Genomic DNA, 18,177 nt, shown 5'->3' on the forward strand with positions numbered 1-18,177 from the left:
GAAAGGATCGAAAATAGAATTAATAGACAAAAAACGTCTATTTATTTACTGAAATACATAACTGAAAAACAATTATATATACTTGTTTTTGTTTTTTTTATGGAATTCACCTTAGGCAGGTTGAACCAGTTTCCTCCAAAGAGAGAAGTCCAATGGGAATATTCAATTCACAAATAATCCCCAGTTGCATGTATATCTCAGTCAGGGGAGATTACGACATTAGGTTATCGCAGTTCTTGCAAGGAGGTGTCAAAGTCTTCCTACATACAGCACCTGGTATTCCCAAATGGTCACCCATCTAGTATGCACCAGTTTCAATGTGGCTTAACTACACTGCATATATTGGTCACTATCAAAATAGATACTGGAAAATTTCCACAAAATAAGTTCCTTCTTGTTGTTTTGTCGGGATTAAAAGTGGTGCTAGGCCATCAATTGTTGGAAAATCGGTGTTTGTGTCTGTATTATTAGAAAGAAAATATTCCAATTGTTAAATCTTCTTTAATGTTTGATATAAGCGCACGTATCGGTCAATGAGGCCTTTCTCAGCGCATAATGTGTTAAGTGGTATGAAGCAAATTTTTGAACAATGACATATTTTTACAGTTGCTTTTTCTTTTCATAATGAAAAAGTGTTTGCATGTAACTGAATGAAACACAATCTATTTATTTATTTTGCTATTTTTTGTAATGCGAGGTGCATAAAAAAAAAGTTAATGCCCAAACATAAATATTTGTCCTTTTCTTGTGAAGTTTGTTTTGTTGGCCGACTTATTTCCTGAATGAGGAGAGGGGGAAAAAAAAAAAAAAAAAAAAAAAGAAAGGATGAATTTGGCATTTAGCCATAAAAAAATCCTGTTGACCAAAGTGCAATTTTTGGTAATGATCTAATGTTTTTTTTTTTTGTTTTTTTTTTACACTGAAATGTATTTCAGCAGAGTTTCATTGATCTTAAATAATTTATTTTTTAAGGTAATTTATAGAAGGCAGAAGTGTAACAGATAAACACGAAGTAAAGAAAATTAAAACGTATAACAGTGGAATAAGTTATGTTTAACCTTTTATTAATACAATATATGTGTAATTTTTTTTCTTATACTTGCATCAGCAACATCAGACAGAAATCCATATCGTATGATATTTCGGAAAAAATTTCCTTCTTCAAATAGGTGTCCAACTTAACTTAAAACATGCATACGGAATTCATTGTAAACGTGAGTAGTTTCACAAAGATTGGAAAGGGCCTGGAATTAATTCTATTTTGTTTTAAAATCTTCTTTAACCTTAATATTTAAATATTTAATATCATTTATTTATTTTTTTTTTTGTGAATTTTTATTTATTTATTTATTTATTTTTTTTTGTGAATTTTTTTTACATATTTCTTTTTTGTGAATTTATTTTTTATTAACTGAAAATTAAGTTTTATTAAAATAATAAAGAAATAACAAAAAAAAAATGAAAACATAAGTTTTTGTATATTTAATCATCTACACGAAATGCAGATAAAAGCAGATCGACTGGGAAAGGAAAGATGATCGATATATAAATAAACAAAAAAGGGAGATAACTCCAAGTTTTACTACTTAATAACAAAAAGAACATTTTTTCTTTTGCATTTAACTGATCAGCTACTATAAATTATTTGCAACATAACATTCATCTAGCTACAACCACTGGCAACAAAAAGGGCTATTCTTGGCCATTTGGTCAAGATCAAAGTGTAGTATCTGTTCTTCAGATGCTGCACTTCATTTTCTTGTTCTCTTTCGGTGGAGGAGAAATCCTTCACGACTGAGACAATTTTTATTTTTGTACCTTTTCTCCACGTTAAAAAACGACCCTGGTGTCTAACTCTGTCCCGTGGGGAGGCATAGTAAATAGGTACAACCACTGGCAACAATTTCCCACCAATCTTCTAAATCTAAATACAAATTCCATAAACAAAGTTTCTTTTCTAGCACTGCCCGCTTGTGAAACTTTAGATTATGGGCCTGTTGTCCAACTGACATGGTAGCTTTCAAATCCAATGTAAAAAAATTCTTATTAAATCGTCCTCTTAAATAATCAATTTCTACCCATTTTCCATAACTACTGATCATTACACTGTTGTCTGATTGACCACTTTACATGCATTAACCCTTATCCTTGAGTGGCTGTCATGCCTTGATAAGTGATGACTCCCTTTAAAAAAAAAAAACTGTTCCCTATTAATTTTACCCTAAAAAAAATTTTTTTTTTAAAGTTGGAAAAAGTTAAACGTATCTCTCGACCCATTTCATGAAGATAATTGAAATCACTATGATTTAGTTTTTTTAATGTATAATTAAAAGATTAAAAAAATTTTTTTTTTAATTTTTACAAAAGACTGAAATTTGATCATTGTTAAATATTCAAGGAAATAGTCCATTCCTGTTTACACCATTGCAAGGAAATAAATACCCCAACTAGCATTACCAATTAGTTGTGTTATTGAAAGTAAATCAAGATCAGATTAGATATTGAAAGACAAGCACAATATTTAATTGGTTGTTAATAAGAGCAAACTTCGGTTTCAAATTAGAATGAGCAGATAGTCACGATAACATTCAATATGAATAATAAGCTGTTTTTACTTATTATTATTCACTGAAAATTATGAAGATACAAGAAAATCACTCGTTCCAACTTAAAAAAAAAAAAATCAATTCTCTGAACAGAACAATTTTGCACCACTTTTATGTCTTGTTACGAAGATTAAAAATAACAATGTGACTAAACTCCTTTTTTTAGTTTTTTTACTGGCTAGTTACCACTTGTAAAGGCCTGAGGGCTATTCAAGGATAAGGGTTAATGAATGTAAGGTGGTAGTGTAGTAATCGTTAATGTAAATTGGGTAGAATTGATCATTTATGGGAACGGATCAACAAAAACTATGCCTAGTATCCTTATTCTAATTTCACTCAAAATGCATAACATAATTTTGATTCTTAACATTGTTTAAAATTTAAAACTTAAGCTTAAGAAGAAATTGGAATGCAAGGAATCTTGTTTAATTGATGTCCAATGACGATGGATCAAATTTAATGTAACAGAAGAGATGTTGCGAGTTTGTCTTTGCTTTATCGTTATTTTCATGGCAAGTGCTCGACTGAGCTCCAATCTATGCCCCCCGCCTCACCAAACTTTCCCAAGAAACATTCGTCTAGCTGAAAACACTATCAATAATCCCCCCTACTCTTTATCTGCGCCTAAACCTAAACATAGATTACTTGAACAAAGCTTGCTTTTTAGAACTGCACGCCTGTAGAACTGTCTGTCGTTTGCTTGCTTTCCAGCTGACTACAATCTGATTGTCTTCAAGTCCAACGTAAAGAAGTTCTTGATGAGTCGTTCCACTTAAGTTAACAAATTTACTGAATTTCCATTACTAACAATTACTATATTGTCCAATTGACTATTGTACACTCTTTAACCCTCATCCTCGAGTGGCATCTGGGCCTTGATAAGTGGTGATGCCTATGTAAAAAAAAAATCTTAAAGAAATTACATTTTCAAATTAAAAATTGTGTCCATATTAAGCCCCTTAAAAACTCTTTAAATTACTCTGAAGAAACCGAAACTGGAAAATATTTATTGATCTTTAACACCTCTAGTTAAAATTTTACAAAAATTGAAGGTATCTAAATTTTCATGAAATGCATCACACTCTCTTCTCCCCTTTTTGCATAAAACTAAATTAAGCTAATATAGCCCACATTATCCATTCTTACGCCTAGCAGTTCTGTTTCAAAATTCATAATGATCGCTTAATCAGTGCAAAAGTTAATCTTGTACATAGAACTATATAAATATCTAAACATATCAAACTATATAAATTATATAAACATCAAAAAAGGCTTTTTATAATGTTTATATAATTTTACTTATAAAAGCTCTACATATGTACTGAGTACTTTTGAAAATGTAGTGTTTTTTTTTGTTTGTTTTTTTTTTAGTTCAATGCATTTGAACTTTTTTAATTTATGATTGTGCAAACATGAAACACTAGTACCTGTAGGTAAAAATAATTAATATTTATTCATAAAAATATTATTATAAGACCTTTTCAACTAAGATTGGGTCTCTTTAAGAGAGTTATAACAAGCTGTCAACCTTAGTGTTATGCAATATTGCAACATCTTCTGTTGAACACTACTTGACTAATGCAATTCTGAATTTTTGAAATGAGATGTGAATGCTTGTATTATGTTGATTAATCAGACTATTATTCTCATTTTGGGTGTTATTAGCACAACGTTTCGGTCGCTGCAACCTGCGACCTTCTTAAAGTGTTGAAAACATTCTTCTTTTTCTCTAAGGAATAGAGGGTTGGCTCTGCATTACAAGAATTTAAACTGTGGGTTCCTTGGAGTGCCCCCCCCTTTGCATTGTTTAAAAAAAAAAAAAATATGCATGGGTAGCGATCCCCTGTTTCATAAAACAGTTTTTCACTAATATTAACAATTATTATAGATATCTCCAAAAATTGAGTCATAGGAAAGCCTTTAAAAAAATATCTTAGTGACCCCTGAAGATTGAACCTTCTTTATGATCTACGGACCCACCCTCAAACCAAAGGTTCAAATTCTTCTAATGCAGAGCCAACCCTCTTTTTCTTAGTAGACAAAAAGAAGCATGTTTTCAACACTCGAAGAAGGTCGTAGGTTGCAGCGACCGAAACGTTAATAACATCCAGAATGACAATAATAGTCCGATTAATCAACATAGCACAAGCTATCTGACTAACTTTCGATATGTATTCGCTTGCCTTGAGATTATATATAAAAGTTAATTCTATTTCTTTTCCATTCTTACTAGCCGGAGGGTAGAATACCACGATACAGAGTCAAAGGTGACTTTATTACTGGGTTTGAATCCTTCAACTGGCAGTAATTATCATTTCCTACACTAAGTGTGTAATAAGCATGAAACAGTAAAAAAAATATAAAAATTTATGTGTGTGTATGTATATATATATATATATATATATATATATATATATAAATAAAAGATAGAATAGCCTTTCTAACATATTTTACACCTGGCAGTCTTCCTCTCTTATACCTTAAAATCTTATACCAGTCTAGCTTCTAAGCAGGTGAATAGTCTATAATTAGCAAATGTCCTTTGTCTGATACGAATTGATGTTTAAAACCAGATTTTCTACTACATTATGAGGTTATATTGAAGGAAAATACTTGAACCATAAAAAGAATGTTGAAAGAGTTAAAGAAAAATGTCCAGGGTGGGGAAAAGGGAATGGTACCCATTATTGAAAGGAATAATAGAGTTCATTTGATGGCATCTTGTTTTTGCCCCCACACTGTTTTTATTATTATTGTACATACTTTGTATTTGAATATATATATATATATATATATATATATATATATATATATATATATATATATATATATATATAAAAGAAAACGCTATATGTGACAAAAGGAAGGAATCTCAAGTGACTAATGTTATCTTGATTATTTCATAAAAAAATCTTTTTAAAAAGTTAAAACGATCTTGTTAGAATGTGAAATAGATCTTAACATTAAATTCAAATTGAAATTTCAAAACAAAAAAAAAGGGAAAAAGAAAATGAAAAAGAAAGAATAAAATGAAAAAGAAAGAATAAAATGAAAAAGATAGAATAAAATGAAAAAGATAGAATAAAATGAAAAAGAAAGAATAAAATGAAAAAGAAAGAATAAAATGAAAAAGATAGAATAAAATGAAAAAGAAAGAATAAAATGAAAAAGATAGAATAAAATGAAAAAGAAAGAATAAAATGGAAAAGAAAGAATAAAATGGAAAAGAAAGAATAAAATGGAAAAGAAAGAAAATGGAAAAGAATAAAATGAAAAAGAAAATGGAAAAGAAAGAATAAAATGAAAAAAGAAAATGAAAAAAAGAAAAAGGGAGAAAAGCAAAACGACAAAAGAAACAAGTAAAATGTAAAAAAATAGGAAGATGTAAAAGAAAAAATAGAAAAATAAAGAAAAAACAAAATGAAAAACAAAACTAAAGAGAAAAAAGAACGAGAAAAGATAAAAGAAACAAAAAGTAAAAAGAGAAAAAATTGAAAAAAGCAAAGAAAAATGTAAAGATATTAAAAAGAAAAGAATAAAGAAATGGAAAAACAAAATAAAATAAATAGAAAAAGCAAAGAAAAAAAACAATAACAAAAAATACTTAAACGAATACAAAAGAAGCGAAATACAATAACAATATCTCTATTAATTGAAAAAATTGCAAGAGGAAATGTTTAATACAAAAAAAAAAAAGACAAAAAACAAACACATAAAAAATAAAACTTTAATCAATTAAAATACGCATTGTTGACTTTACAAAAAGGACATATTATCCTAGCGCTTGGTCTCCTTTTGTATTGGGATATAATAGGTACTCTCTAAAAGAGTGCCGGCATGATAAGTAGTTTATAGTGAAGCAAGAGTAATGAAATCTCCAACTGCACTTTTTCCTTCTCAGACAGTCGTTTGACAAGGAGAAATCCAAGATAACCAGAAGCAATACAGGGTTAAATTGAGGAGGTCTGGTATATGGTTTTCTTTCAAGGATACTTGCTATTTCAATATTTGAGAGGGAGTAATGGATTCATAGCTTACCCAAAGTTTTAGAGAAAGTGAATTTACAGCTAGTTTCATTTCCAAATTTATGGCTCTTCTTAAGGTTTTGGAGACAGATATTCTAAAACTACATTACCCAGTGAACTTGGATAAATGCATTTACGTTTTATCGAATGGGGTACGATAATATCATGGAGTATAAGTCAAATTAAGACAAATAAATTCTACTTCAAAAGTATTAGTGCAAAAGACTTCCAGGAAACGCTGGATAGAGACATCTAGTATAATCTCATATGGTGGGATTTAGACACAATGTTCAATTAAAGAAACAGGATTAATTGTTTATTTTTAGGAGGAGGGCGGGGGGCTTAAAATACTTAAATGTATTTTAATTCATGCAGATTTCATATTTATTATTACAGAGCCAATTCTATATTGAATATTATATAATAGGAGAAAATTTCGTAATCAAAGGAAAGATTTATAAAAAAAAACTTTTTAAATTCAGAAGAGATGAATTCTAGAGAAATATATTCATAGAATAACAACCTTCTCCAGATTTAGAAAAGCTCAATATCAGTGATAGAGCCTAGTATAAATAATAGATGTCACAATATTGTAGAATTCACAATATTTTATTAAAAAAGAAAAAGCGAGAAAAATTTTCTCACTTTTTCTCGTATTCCTTGTTTTGAATAAAATACTGTGACTTTAATTCTACAATATCGTGACATCTATTATATCTATTATATATGAACGACGTGTGCTATCAGCTAGAATCGAAACCAAAACATTTAGCACTCCAGCTACATTCCCTACCATTTGAGCTATTGACAGATAGATAAGAAAGATTTAAAATTAAACCACTTCAAGCTATGAATGAATTTGCACATGCGCAAAATCATATAGAAATAGGTCGACAAGTTGAAATGAACATTTTGCATTTCAACTTGCTGACATATTTCTATATGCATTATTCTCCATCCAAATAGATTTTACTCTTTATAAACCATCTTTGGTGTATGATGACTAAGTCCTGTTAATTTCAGTGTTATGTGACTTGTAGTTTAAGAGTTTATCGATTAAATATTTCCACACAGACACACACATCCATCTACTGTTTTATTCATATAGATTTGAGAAATTATACAATTTTGAGTGGTTAAGTTTTCATTATGAAAATCCAAACACCCAAAATTATAATTTCTAATAAATATATACTTTTTTTTTTTTTTTACATATGTTGCAACACATTCATGAGCATGTTTCGATTAGCTTCTTGTCTCTAGTTTCTTGTAACATGTAGCATGTTCCGAAACATGCTACATGTTACAAGAAACTAGAGACCCCTCCAGGCGATATTGCATATACAAAAGTAAAGTCCGTAATCCATTACAGACTTCACGTTTGTATAAGCAATATCACTTGAAGGGGTCTCTACTTACTTGTAACTGGCTGATCAAAACATGTTTATGAATGTGTAGCGACAAATAAAAACAAATAAAAAGTATTTCTTGCCCTACTTCGGTATTGAGCATGCTTGTATGAACCTCATTAAAACTTCATTGATTGCTTCACTTCAGGAAAATATTAACCTGGAATAATTATATACATATTAAATTATTGACTTATTGACAAAATAATTTTCCAATGGAGGACTTTTTTTTTTCTTAATAGTTTTAAAGAAACTTCTAAGACATATATATATATATATATATATATATATATATATATATATATATATATATATATACACACACACACACACGAGGTGCCTTCAATAAGTTTCCAGACTTTTTTGTACAGGCATTAAAATTGTCATAGACTCTTAAAAATTCAGTATGTTATTGCTATACATCTTATGAGATGACTAACCAATTTTTATGATTTCAGTTTCAAATGAACAGCTACAGCAGGAATTGGAATACACTCTACTAAAGCCTGATTGTCACAGCTGGTGAATCTCAAAAATGCAATCTGGATGTGAGGAGACTTTAGAAGAACGATATGCAATAAAATTCTGTTTTAAACTTGGAAAAAATGCCACAAATGTATGGAATGGTTCAGACTGCTTTTAAACCATCGTGCATAAATTGAGCATCAGTTTTTGAGTGGCATAAAAGATTCAAGGAAAGCAGGGAGTGTCAAGGATGATGAGAGGTGTGAGAGGAGTAAGGAAGTCAGAACACCAAAGTTGATTGGCCAAATAAGGAATTACATAAAGATCGTCGTGTGTCTATAGAAACAATAAGTGCGCAGTTTGATGTCAGTGTTGGAACTGTACACACAATTATTTGTGAGGAATTGAAGATGTGGATTGGTTGGTTGGTTGTTTTTGTTTTACGGCATATCAACCCTTTTCAAGTTATTTAATGTCGAATCCAAAGATTTTGAAGAAAAATTTTTTAATATATTTGTTGTTTTCAAGTCGGTTTCTATTTAACCCATAGTTGGGACCCTAATCCGGGTCAGAGTTGACCTGGAAGCAATGGCAATTAAAGAGTGGCTCCACACTCCCCAAAGCCCGCAAGCTGGGGCTTCACCACTGGATATAGTTTAAGGTCTGAAGATGTGGAAGATTTGCACGAATGCACCAGTCCACAACTACATCCTCCCTATAGTCCAGACCTTGCTTTGGTTATATCCTATGCTCAAGGAAAAAGTTACAGGATGTCGTTATGAAACAATTGAGGAGATAAAAGAGGCTGTGACGAGGGTCATTAACACGCTCACACAAGAGGACTTCCATGAGACCTTCCAGAAATTGCTGGAATCGTACAACCAGTGCATTGCAGCCGGAGGAGATTACTTCGAAGGGGGACTAGATTTTCATGTGTGTACTATGAATTAAAGTGCGCATACAAAAAATATCTGGAAACTTATTGAAGGCACTTCGTACATATGAAAGTGCGCATAACAATGGTGTGATATTAGCAATACTATGATCACCCGATTCCACACTCTCACAAGTCATCTAATCAGACTAAAGCGCTATAAGTCAACAAAGAAACAATTATAATATTAGACCGTTTCTTTTGCTGAGCAAATACTTACGTAATGGTTAACATAAAATTCTAAAGAGAATTTGATACAATGAAAACAATCTTCACTCATTGGCTTCAAAACCTTCCATAAAACCGATTTAGAAGATCAGTTTTTGAAAACTAATATGCCTAAAACGCCGGTTGGGGAACAAAACCACATCTACGTGATATTTCCAAGATTTTTGTAGAGTTGTTTTCATGTAATATTGCTGCTGCATCATCATCATCATCATCATCATCTCTTCAGTTCAACATCTGTTTTATATACTGGCATGTGTTGGGCGGTTTCTAGAAATTGACTTACAAACTAACCTATCTCTGGTCATGTTTTTAGATTACATAACCTAAAATAAAATACGATTTTATTTGGGAACCATTTCCTTAGTTAGGCACGATTTTTATAGGCTGGATGCCTATGCTGGCACGTGTTGGACGGCTTTTTGGAAATTAACTTCCAATCTCTGGTCAGGTATTCATTCATTCCTCTTTCTCTCAAATCCATCCTTATCACTTCCTCAAATGTTTTCCTAGGCCTTCTCCCTGTCAACTGACCCTGCTACCTCAACTGTTCTACATCCACTAACTCGAGAACACTCATCCATTCTTTCAATGTGACCATCCTAACAAAGTTTTCTGTTCTGTGACAAATCTTCCTCTAACTTTGCGACTCACATTACACATCCATCATATAATTCGTATAAAAATACTTTTCATTCCAAGTTTTACAGAATCTTTTTCATGCTGATTAAAAATCTGAGTTAAGAATACATTCTAACCGTAACAGTTTTGGGAATGATCAGGCACAGATGACAAGATGTGAGCGCGATTGATCATCTCAAACTGGATTCTCTAGCTGAATGTGTATGAATGTTAAAAAGCCCCAAACACTTAATTAAGCCATTGCCGAGGAGATACCTTACAACAAAAAAGCATGTATTACAAATTAATGAGGCAAACATAAAACGTACATTTAAATAAGAAGTTTGTAAATAATAGTCTGCAAACTTTTTCACAGAAGAGACGTTGTGAGCTTGTCTCTATCATTATTTCCATGGCAAGTGCTTGTCTGAGATTCAATCTATGCCCCCCCCCACCAAACTTTCACAAAAAAACAAAACAAAAAAAAAACACCCGTCTAGCTATATAACCACTATCAACAATTTCCTCCACTCTCTATCTGTGCCCAAATCTAAATGCAAATTCCATGAACAAAGTTTCTTTCCTAGAAATGCCTGCTTGTGGAACTCTGTTCCGCTAGCCTGCTTTCCAACTGACTACAGTATGGTCGCCTTCAAATCCAACGTAAACAAGTTCTTATTGAGTTGGCTCCTTTAATAATCAAATTCTACCTCATTTCCATCACTAGCCACTCTTGTCTAAGTGACCACCATATACTAATCAATCCTTATCCTCAAGTGGCCTTCGGACCTCGATAAGTGGTGACTCCATTGTAAAAGAAAAACTTGGCTTAATTTTGCTTATTTCAAGCTATTAATAATAACCACAATTTTACAGTTGCTGATAACAAGAGTAAGTAGTGTTTAATCAGAGATAATTATAATTACAGCAATTAATCTCAATTAATAAAATAACAGTTAACTATTATAATTAACTCTCTCCAATTTGAAAAAAAAGTTCATTAATTTGACTTTCTTTTTGTTAGGTATATCCTGTTTCATATACAATTCAGCGTTTTTAAAGATCCACAATCGTTTAATGGAAGCAATATGCACTTTACGTTATATATAACTAGCTTTACCTACTACTCGGTACTGCTCAAGATGCAGTGAAGTCATTTCAGTTTATTAATTTGTTTCATGTGTTTAAACCTATACATAAAAAGAAATAAAATTTTAGTTGTAAGGCAGATAACTATTTTGACGTTTCTGAATTTTTGAGTTCTGAATTGATAAGTTATATAATTTGAATTATTCAGACTAATGGTCTTATCTCGAGTGTTATTCTCAATATAACCTCCAACTTTTTTCAGTTGAATCTTGTTGCAATGAATAAAGTACTAAATAAAAATTAAATTCTAAATGATACTCTTCTGGAGGTTGAAGGTTCAATCCTCAGTGATACAAAGAACATAATTGCCAATTACTTTTAACTTCTACTCTGTCATCGCTGATGGAAGGAGTGCATACTATCCCTGCAAATTAAATAAAGAGTTCCATTCAAAATTCATTGCAGATTCCCCAAGTTCAACAAAAAGATTATCGAGTCTGACAAGATTCATCCAAAGAAAGATAGAGGTTACATCAACTAGAATGTTATGAAAATAACGCACACAAGATGAGAACAATAATCCAAATAATACCAATCTAATGATATTCTTGTACGGCACAATAACGTTGACACACCGGTTCTCACTAGATCACTGAAGTTAAGCAACTGAGCATAGCCAGTACCAGATGGGTAACCATTTGGGAAGCCTAGGCATTGTATGTACCTTCTGGGAAGGCTGGGTGTGGGGCCTGCACTCTCACCCAAAACATAGAACTACTCGCTACAAAAGCATCTACAAAAAAGTTGTAGATAGCCTATGCCCCTCCAGGGGCTCAAGGCTATGGTTGGATGGAATGATATTCTTTAACGCTTTGCTTATTTTGTAAAAATTTTAAGCGATTATTTAAAAATATTTCATTATCAGTCATCTGGGTTAAATCAAGTAATTTTTTAAATAAATTGTAACCAAGTATATTATTATATTGCAAATAACATAGTACAACAATAACAAATGAGAATTGCTTAGTCAAAAGCAAAGTTTGATTTGTCAAGCTTAAATGCTATTTGGGCCTGACTTTGCAAATTCAGCAAGATAACTTTATATGCTAGAAGAAACATGTTGAATGGCAGCACAAATGCAATGCTGCTTCAATCACAGCTATGCTAACAACATACAAACAGAATAAATTCTTAACTGATTGATTATGACCTTGGTTAGATCTATGATGTCAGTGATCACAGCTCTTAAATTAGGATCACACTACTGTATAAAGTTTCATGTCAAATCCAGGACAGATCCTACTGAACCCAGATATGGAACCTTGACAGGTACAATCATTCCAGGTCAGAGTGGACCCAGGAGCAATCTTAGCTGCACGCATAGAATCGATAAACTTTGTCTCTCATCCCGATATGCACTTCCATGTCTCTATTTTCTTTCTTTATGAGGACAGAGTTAGACATAAGGTCGTTTTTTTTAATGAGGGGAAAAATCCTTCATAATTTAAAAACAAGCAGCAGCAGTATAACCAAACTTTCAAAATCATCCATTCTTAGAATGTGACCAAACCAATGAAGTCTCCTATTTTGCACCTATATCCCTATACCATCTAGATTTAATTTTTTTCTGAGGTCATCAGATCTATTACACATCCATCATATCATTCTCATTATTTCTCTCCATGCAATGCATGTCCTCAACCCTTACCGATAGACTCCTTCATAATTTAAAAACAAGCAGGAGCATAACCAAACGTTCATGGTCAAGGTGCACAGAAAGGTTATGACCAACAGATATATCAAGCTTTAAAGATTTTCTACATCTACTAACTTAAGCACTCATTCTTTCAATGCGACCACACCAACAAAGTCTCTTGTTCAGCACACATTTCTTTATTCTGTACAAATTGGGTCTTCCTCTGAGTAATAAGAAAATAATGAAGCAAATAATGGCATAATCATGTTGACACACCTGTTCTCATTAGATCACAGAAGTTAAGCAACATTGAGACTGATTAATACCAGATGGTTACCATTTGAGAATTCAAAGTACTGTGTGTGGGAGGACGGCTAAACCGCCTAGCTAAAAAAAAAAAAAAAATGACTTTGTGCTGACAATGGGACAACTGACCCCTGGTTAGAAGTTTTGTTCTTAAACATGTTTTGTGTTTGTTTTGGCAAAGTTTTATCAATGTTCAACATCCATTAATCCAAGCATTATCATTCAATGTGACCAAACAAACAAAGTCTCCTGTTCTGCCCATACTTTCCAGAATTAATCTTCCTCTGGTGTCATCAAGTAATGATAATTAAAAAAAAAAAAAAAAAAAATAATAATGACAAAGCAAAAAAAAAAAAAAAAAAGGTTCCAAAGAAATAAAATTGTTAAAACAATAACAATCCACGAAACAAAACCAAAAGCTTATATATAAGAATAAAATGGACGATGTTTGCTTTGCTTTGTTTGTCGTCGAAACTTGAGTGATGAGATGAGTTTGATGGCTTACCTGCTCTACACATATCGGCCTGAATGTGTTGAGTGGGTAAGCTGCCAAATAAACTGCATTTTGGCAATAGAGGGTACAGCAAACAGAAGGCTACTGTGAATGAGGAAATGGGAAGAAAGAAAGGGAAAGGAATTTAGACTCGTATATATGTAAATATGTAAAGTGAATAAAAGAAAGAAAAAGCACAGTAAATATGAGAAAACCACTCGGAACAAAAATTCCCACTCTTTACTAATCAATAGCAATTTAGGAACTAAGCGGACATGTCATATCGATTTTATTAGTAGTCAATTTATTTACGAGTCAATATCCAAAACTCTATGCCAAAGTAAAAAAAAATTTGCTTGTGTGTGTGTGTGTGTGTGTGTGTGTGTGTGTGTGGAGGGGGGGGGTAATTATTGATCTCTCGTCACGATCACATGCAAACGTTTTAAAAACATTTTCCATTTGATTGTCATTTGTGTTTATCCAGCAGAGAATAGTCCAGAAAGAAAACATTTTAAAATAATTACTTTTTGGTATTAAAAGATTTTAGAAGCATAAAACGATCCCCTCAAACCATCAAGTCTAGTATTTCAAATTTCGCAACGGTAATCGCACCAACCCAGTGCTTGAAATATTTCTTGAACGGAGTTCTCATAAAAAGTATTAAACCAACAAACTTCTGCTCCTAACCTTGAACCCCCTATTTATTTTTATTTAACGTGAAAGTTGATAATTATAGAAATAAAAAATTAATTAAAAATAATCAAATCAATCGAGGAAATAAAATAAAAATAATGTGTAAGTTATATATAGGTGAAATATATATACAGACACATGATGGTATATGAACAATTACTTCCGAATTTAGTATTAACTAGCCTGGCGTTGCCCGGGTGTGTGTTGAGCAAAAAAAAAAAAAATGGTAGTGGGCAGGCAGGCTCGAACCCGAAGGAGGAAAAGAATGTGATAAAAAAACATGATGTCTTTGCCGTTGCGTCCATCGCTAAACCAGAAGTGGTAAAGGTTTAAATTAAGGCTAGTCAATCGAAAAGAGGGATGACTTTCAAAAATATCGATGAAAAAAGCGACCCCTCCTGGTAGGAAAATGTCCAGTTGAGGGTGAAGGAATTAATGTTTTTAGCCAATTTTTCGATATTTGCCATCCAAAGCGTCCAGCTTACAAAAGGATACCAATCTTGTGAAAATCCGTCACCTCTGTCAAAAGTTTTAAGCAGGCATACATACATTTAAACAGACAGGTGAGATTTATATTATAGATGGAATATGTAATAGGATAAGAAATAAAACACGAGAAAACTGAAATAAATTGTTAAAACTACTCTGGAAAAAAAAAAAAAAAAAATGTGAACATGACTTGGACTTTTCATACTACACTTCGTCTTTTCCATCCTAGGCTAGTAAAGAAGAATTCTTTATAAACTGAGGCAATTGTTAATTTTGTCCAAAGCCACAGTACCTTATTTGGGTGAATCAAATTTTCCCAATGTTAAAAACCAACCCTGTGTCTAACTCTGTTCTCGTAAGGGAGAAAAGTAAATAAAAACATGGAAGTAATGAGACCCCAATTTTATAGATTCTGTGCGTGCAGCTAACATTTATCCTTGATCCACTCTGATCTGGAATGATAGTATCCGTCAAGGTCCCATATCTGGGTTCAGTAGAATCTGTCGTGGATTTGACATGAAACTTTACATAGTAGTGTGGTCCCAATTTAAGAGTTGTGATCACTGACATCATAGCCCAACCAATGTCATATCTTACTATCAGTTAAGATTTAATTCTATTTGAGTGAATTTTTATTTTTTGGATGGGGGAGGGTGGGGTGGTGCTGGATGTTTTTTCAAATTTTAAAAACAAGTTTGCATCTATATCTGTCCTGGTAGGGAAACAAGTAGACAGGGACTACATTTAGAAAATCCAACAATAAACGGGCCCCAACTCTAATTAGGCTCCGTTTCTTAGGCCCGTTGTTTTGGGTCACCCTGTATGTCTCCACCCAGACAACACACACTAAATGCATAGTGTAGAAATGAGGAGCGCTCTCTCACACACTATTTTTTATTTTATGTATACACATACTTCATATGGAGAGAGTTTGAATGCCTACTAGACACTCTCCTCGAGTGCCTAAGATCTCTCTGTACAAGAATTTGTCACAAGACAACCTGACATACTTTTCCCAACAAGTAAACCCTGACTAAATGTTCAAAATCACATAGTATTTGTTGCTCAAATAAGATCTCCTCAGCAATGTTACTTGAGGTAACAACACGAAGCTGGAGACTCCACCAGACTAGAGGAATTCTTCTCTTGGAATTCAGTAAGACCAAGAGAGGTATATTATAACATATTAAAATAGTCAATTGGGGAGAGGGAAAATTATGTTCCTGACTTATTTACTAACTTAGTGTTTGAGAGGCAGTAATAATGGAATATTTGAATATCTACATATCTCATACAGAGATCAAGTGTTAGCCCCCAGGAAGGTGCCTCCACACCCCGATTTCTAAGAATTTCGACTGACGTCAAATGAATAAAAAAATGAAAAAAAAAAAAATGCAAGATGTGGAACACGCTACTACAGACTACAACATAGTCGTTTTCAAGTTCAATGTCAACAAATATCTGTCGAGTCATTAGATGAATTAATCTAACATCATTCTCAATCCTTGCATCATCCAACTGAAAATGTGGTTATAGTCAAGATTGTCTGCCCTTTTTAATTTCCGGTTTCTCAGACAGGACGATGGTGACAAGAAAGACATGCTTTTTGATTAATGATTATCTTCCTCTCAGAAAACATGAAAGCTTCCCCTTTCCCATATTTTAGAATAACTTTCTTATTCACTTGACCATGTTTAATTATCCAGCCAAATGAACAGCAGAAACCGGAAGTAAAAAAAAAAAAAAAAAGCGAGCAATATTGACTATAACCGAAAATCTCATTAACCTTTCTCCTCTAGTGTCTTAAAACCATGAGTATATATGTGTGTGTGTGTGTGTGTTTATGCATTATCAGTGATGTGGCTTGATTCATTGCAAGTTTCAGACCTCCATCTAAAGGGTCCCGGTGAAGGTTCATCAAGTCCTGACCTGCACAAGAGTTCCATCATTTATCGTTATCAGGTCTGCGAAACGGCATTAAAACCAGACCATTCTATGCATGGTTTGTTCTCGACTGCAACCAATGAGAAGCCGTTTCCTGTCTGCTTTGCTTTTACAACTTCACTACTTAAGTTTGGATCTTCGGTCACTTAGTTTTCATGTGCAGATAAATAAGTGGAAAGAAAAAAAAAAAAAAAAAAGAAAACAAAAAAACTATAATCTAAACTATAATCTACTACAACATTAGTTGGTTCTGTTATCAATACCAACTGATGCTTTACCAAAGCATATATATATATGCATTCAATGTCACTAATATATATTTCAATAAATTTTATTTAAATATCAAACTGCTGTGTCTGCTAGAGATACCCAGGTTTTGTCCATCTAGTCATTCGAGAATTAGAATAAAAATTCTATTCTCACCAGGAATTTTTCTCATTCCCATGTGGCCAACTTGAATATCTTTAGCAGATAGAGTACTATATAGTATTGGCTCTTGTATGACTTATCAGTGAGCATTTTGATAGTTTTTCTCTGCTAACACAAGACACACACCTTCAGAATGTGAGAGAATATATAATTATTTCCACAGCCAAACAACGCCGCAGCTTACAAGAGCCATGACAGTCAACAAATCGGAAGTCTAAGACTCGCATTTTGTCCTCACCCTCATTTTGGGCTCATCAGTTAGTTTGGATGTGTCTAACTGATGAGCCCAAAATGAGGGTGAAACTCAAGTCTTAGACTTCTGGTTTGTTAGCTGTCATGACTTGTGAGCTGCGATCTCTGGCTGTGGAAATAATTATATATATACATATATAATATATATATATATATATATATATATATATATATATATATAAATATAAAGCACTTCATGTACGTGTGTGTATATGAGAAAGAGAGAGTTCCCTATAGATACTGAAACAGCTGGGCTGATTTTTTTTTTTTTTTTTTTTTAATTTCACTCAAATATACTTTATGTATTAGAGACTGTTCTAAAATACATTTTGTATTGGAATGCCTCTGATAAGTATTGAAAATCGATAATTGAAAAAAATCTTTTTAAAGAAGGGGCAGTGGGGGGGAGGTCCTGATTAGAGCAGATAATCGATCAATTTGCTTGAAAAATAGGCGCTTTCACCAATTTCGATGACAATTAAAATATTGGAAATGTGG

At 32.5% G+C, this 18,177-nt stretch overlaps 1 protein-coding gene across 28 annotated transcripts in view; it reads right to left on the minus strand.

Moving 5' to 3' along the window:
- LOC145239774 (rho GTPase-activating protein 39-like) overlaps nucleotides 1-18,177 on the minus strand; it is a 1,121,368-nt gene that overhangs the window by 137,530 nt on the left and 965,661 nt on the right. For 24 of the 28 annotated variants that reach the window (XM_080103220.1, XM_080103221.1, XM_080103223.1 and 21 more), the window contains one exon: nucleotides 13,885-13,977. The exons of the other annotated variants lie outside the window; for them this stretch is intronic. In XM_080103220.1, the coding sequence (XP_079959346.1) occupies nucleotides 13,885-13,977 (93 nt within the window). The remainder of the gene's footprint in view (nucleotides 1-13,884; nucleotides 13,978-18,177) is intronic. 28 annotated transcript variants of the gene reach the window in all.

Source organism: Euprymna scolopes, chromosome 19 (genome assembly GCF_053919585.1).
Source record: "Euprymna scolopes isolate OS-2025 chromosome 19, ASM5391958v1, whole genome shotgun sequence".
Taxonomy (NCBI): Eukaryota; Metazoa; Mollusca; class Cephalopoda; order Sepiida; family Sepiolidae; genus Euprymna; species Euprymna scolopes.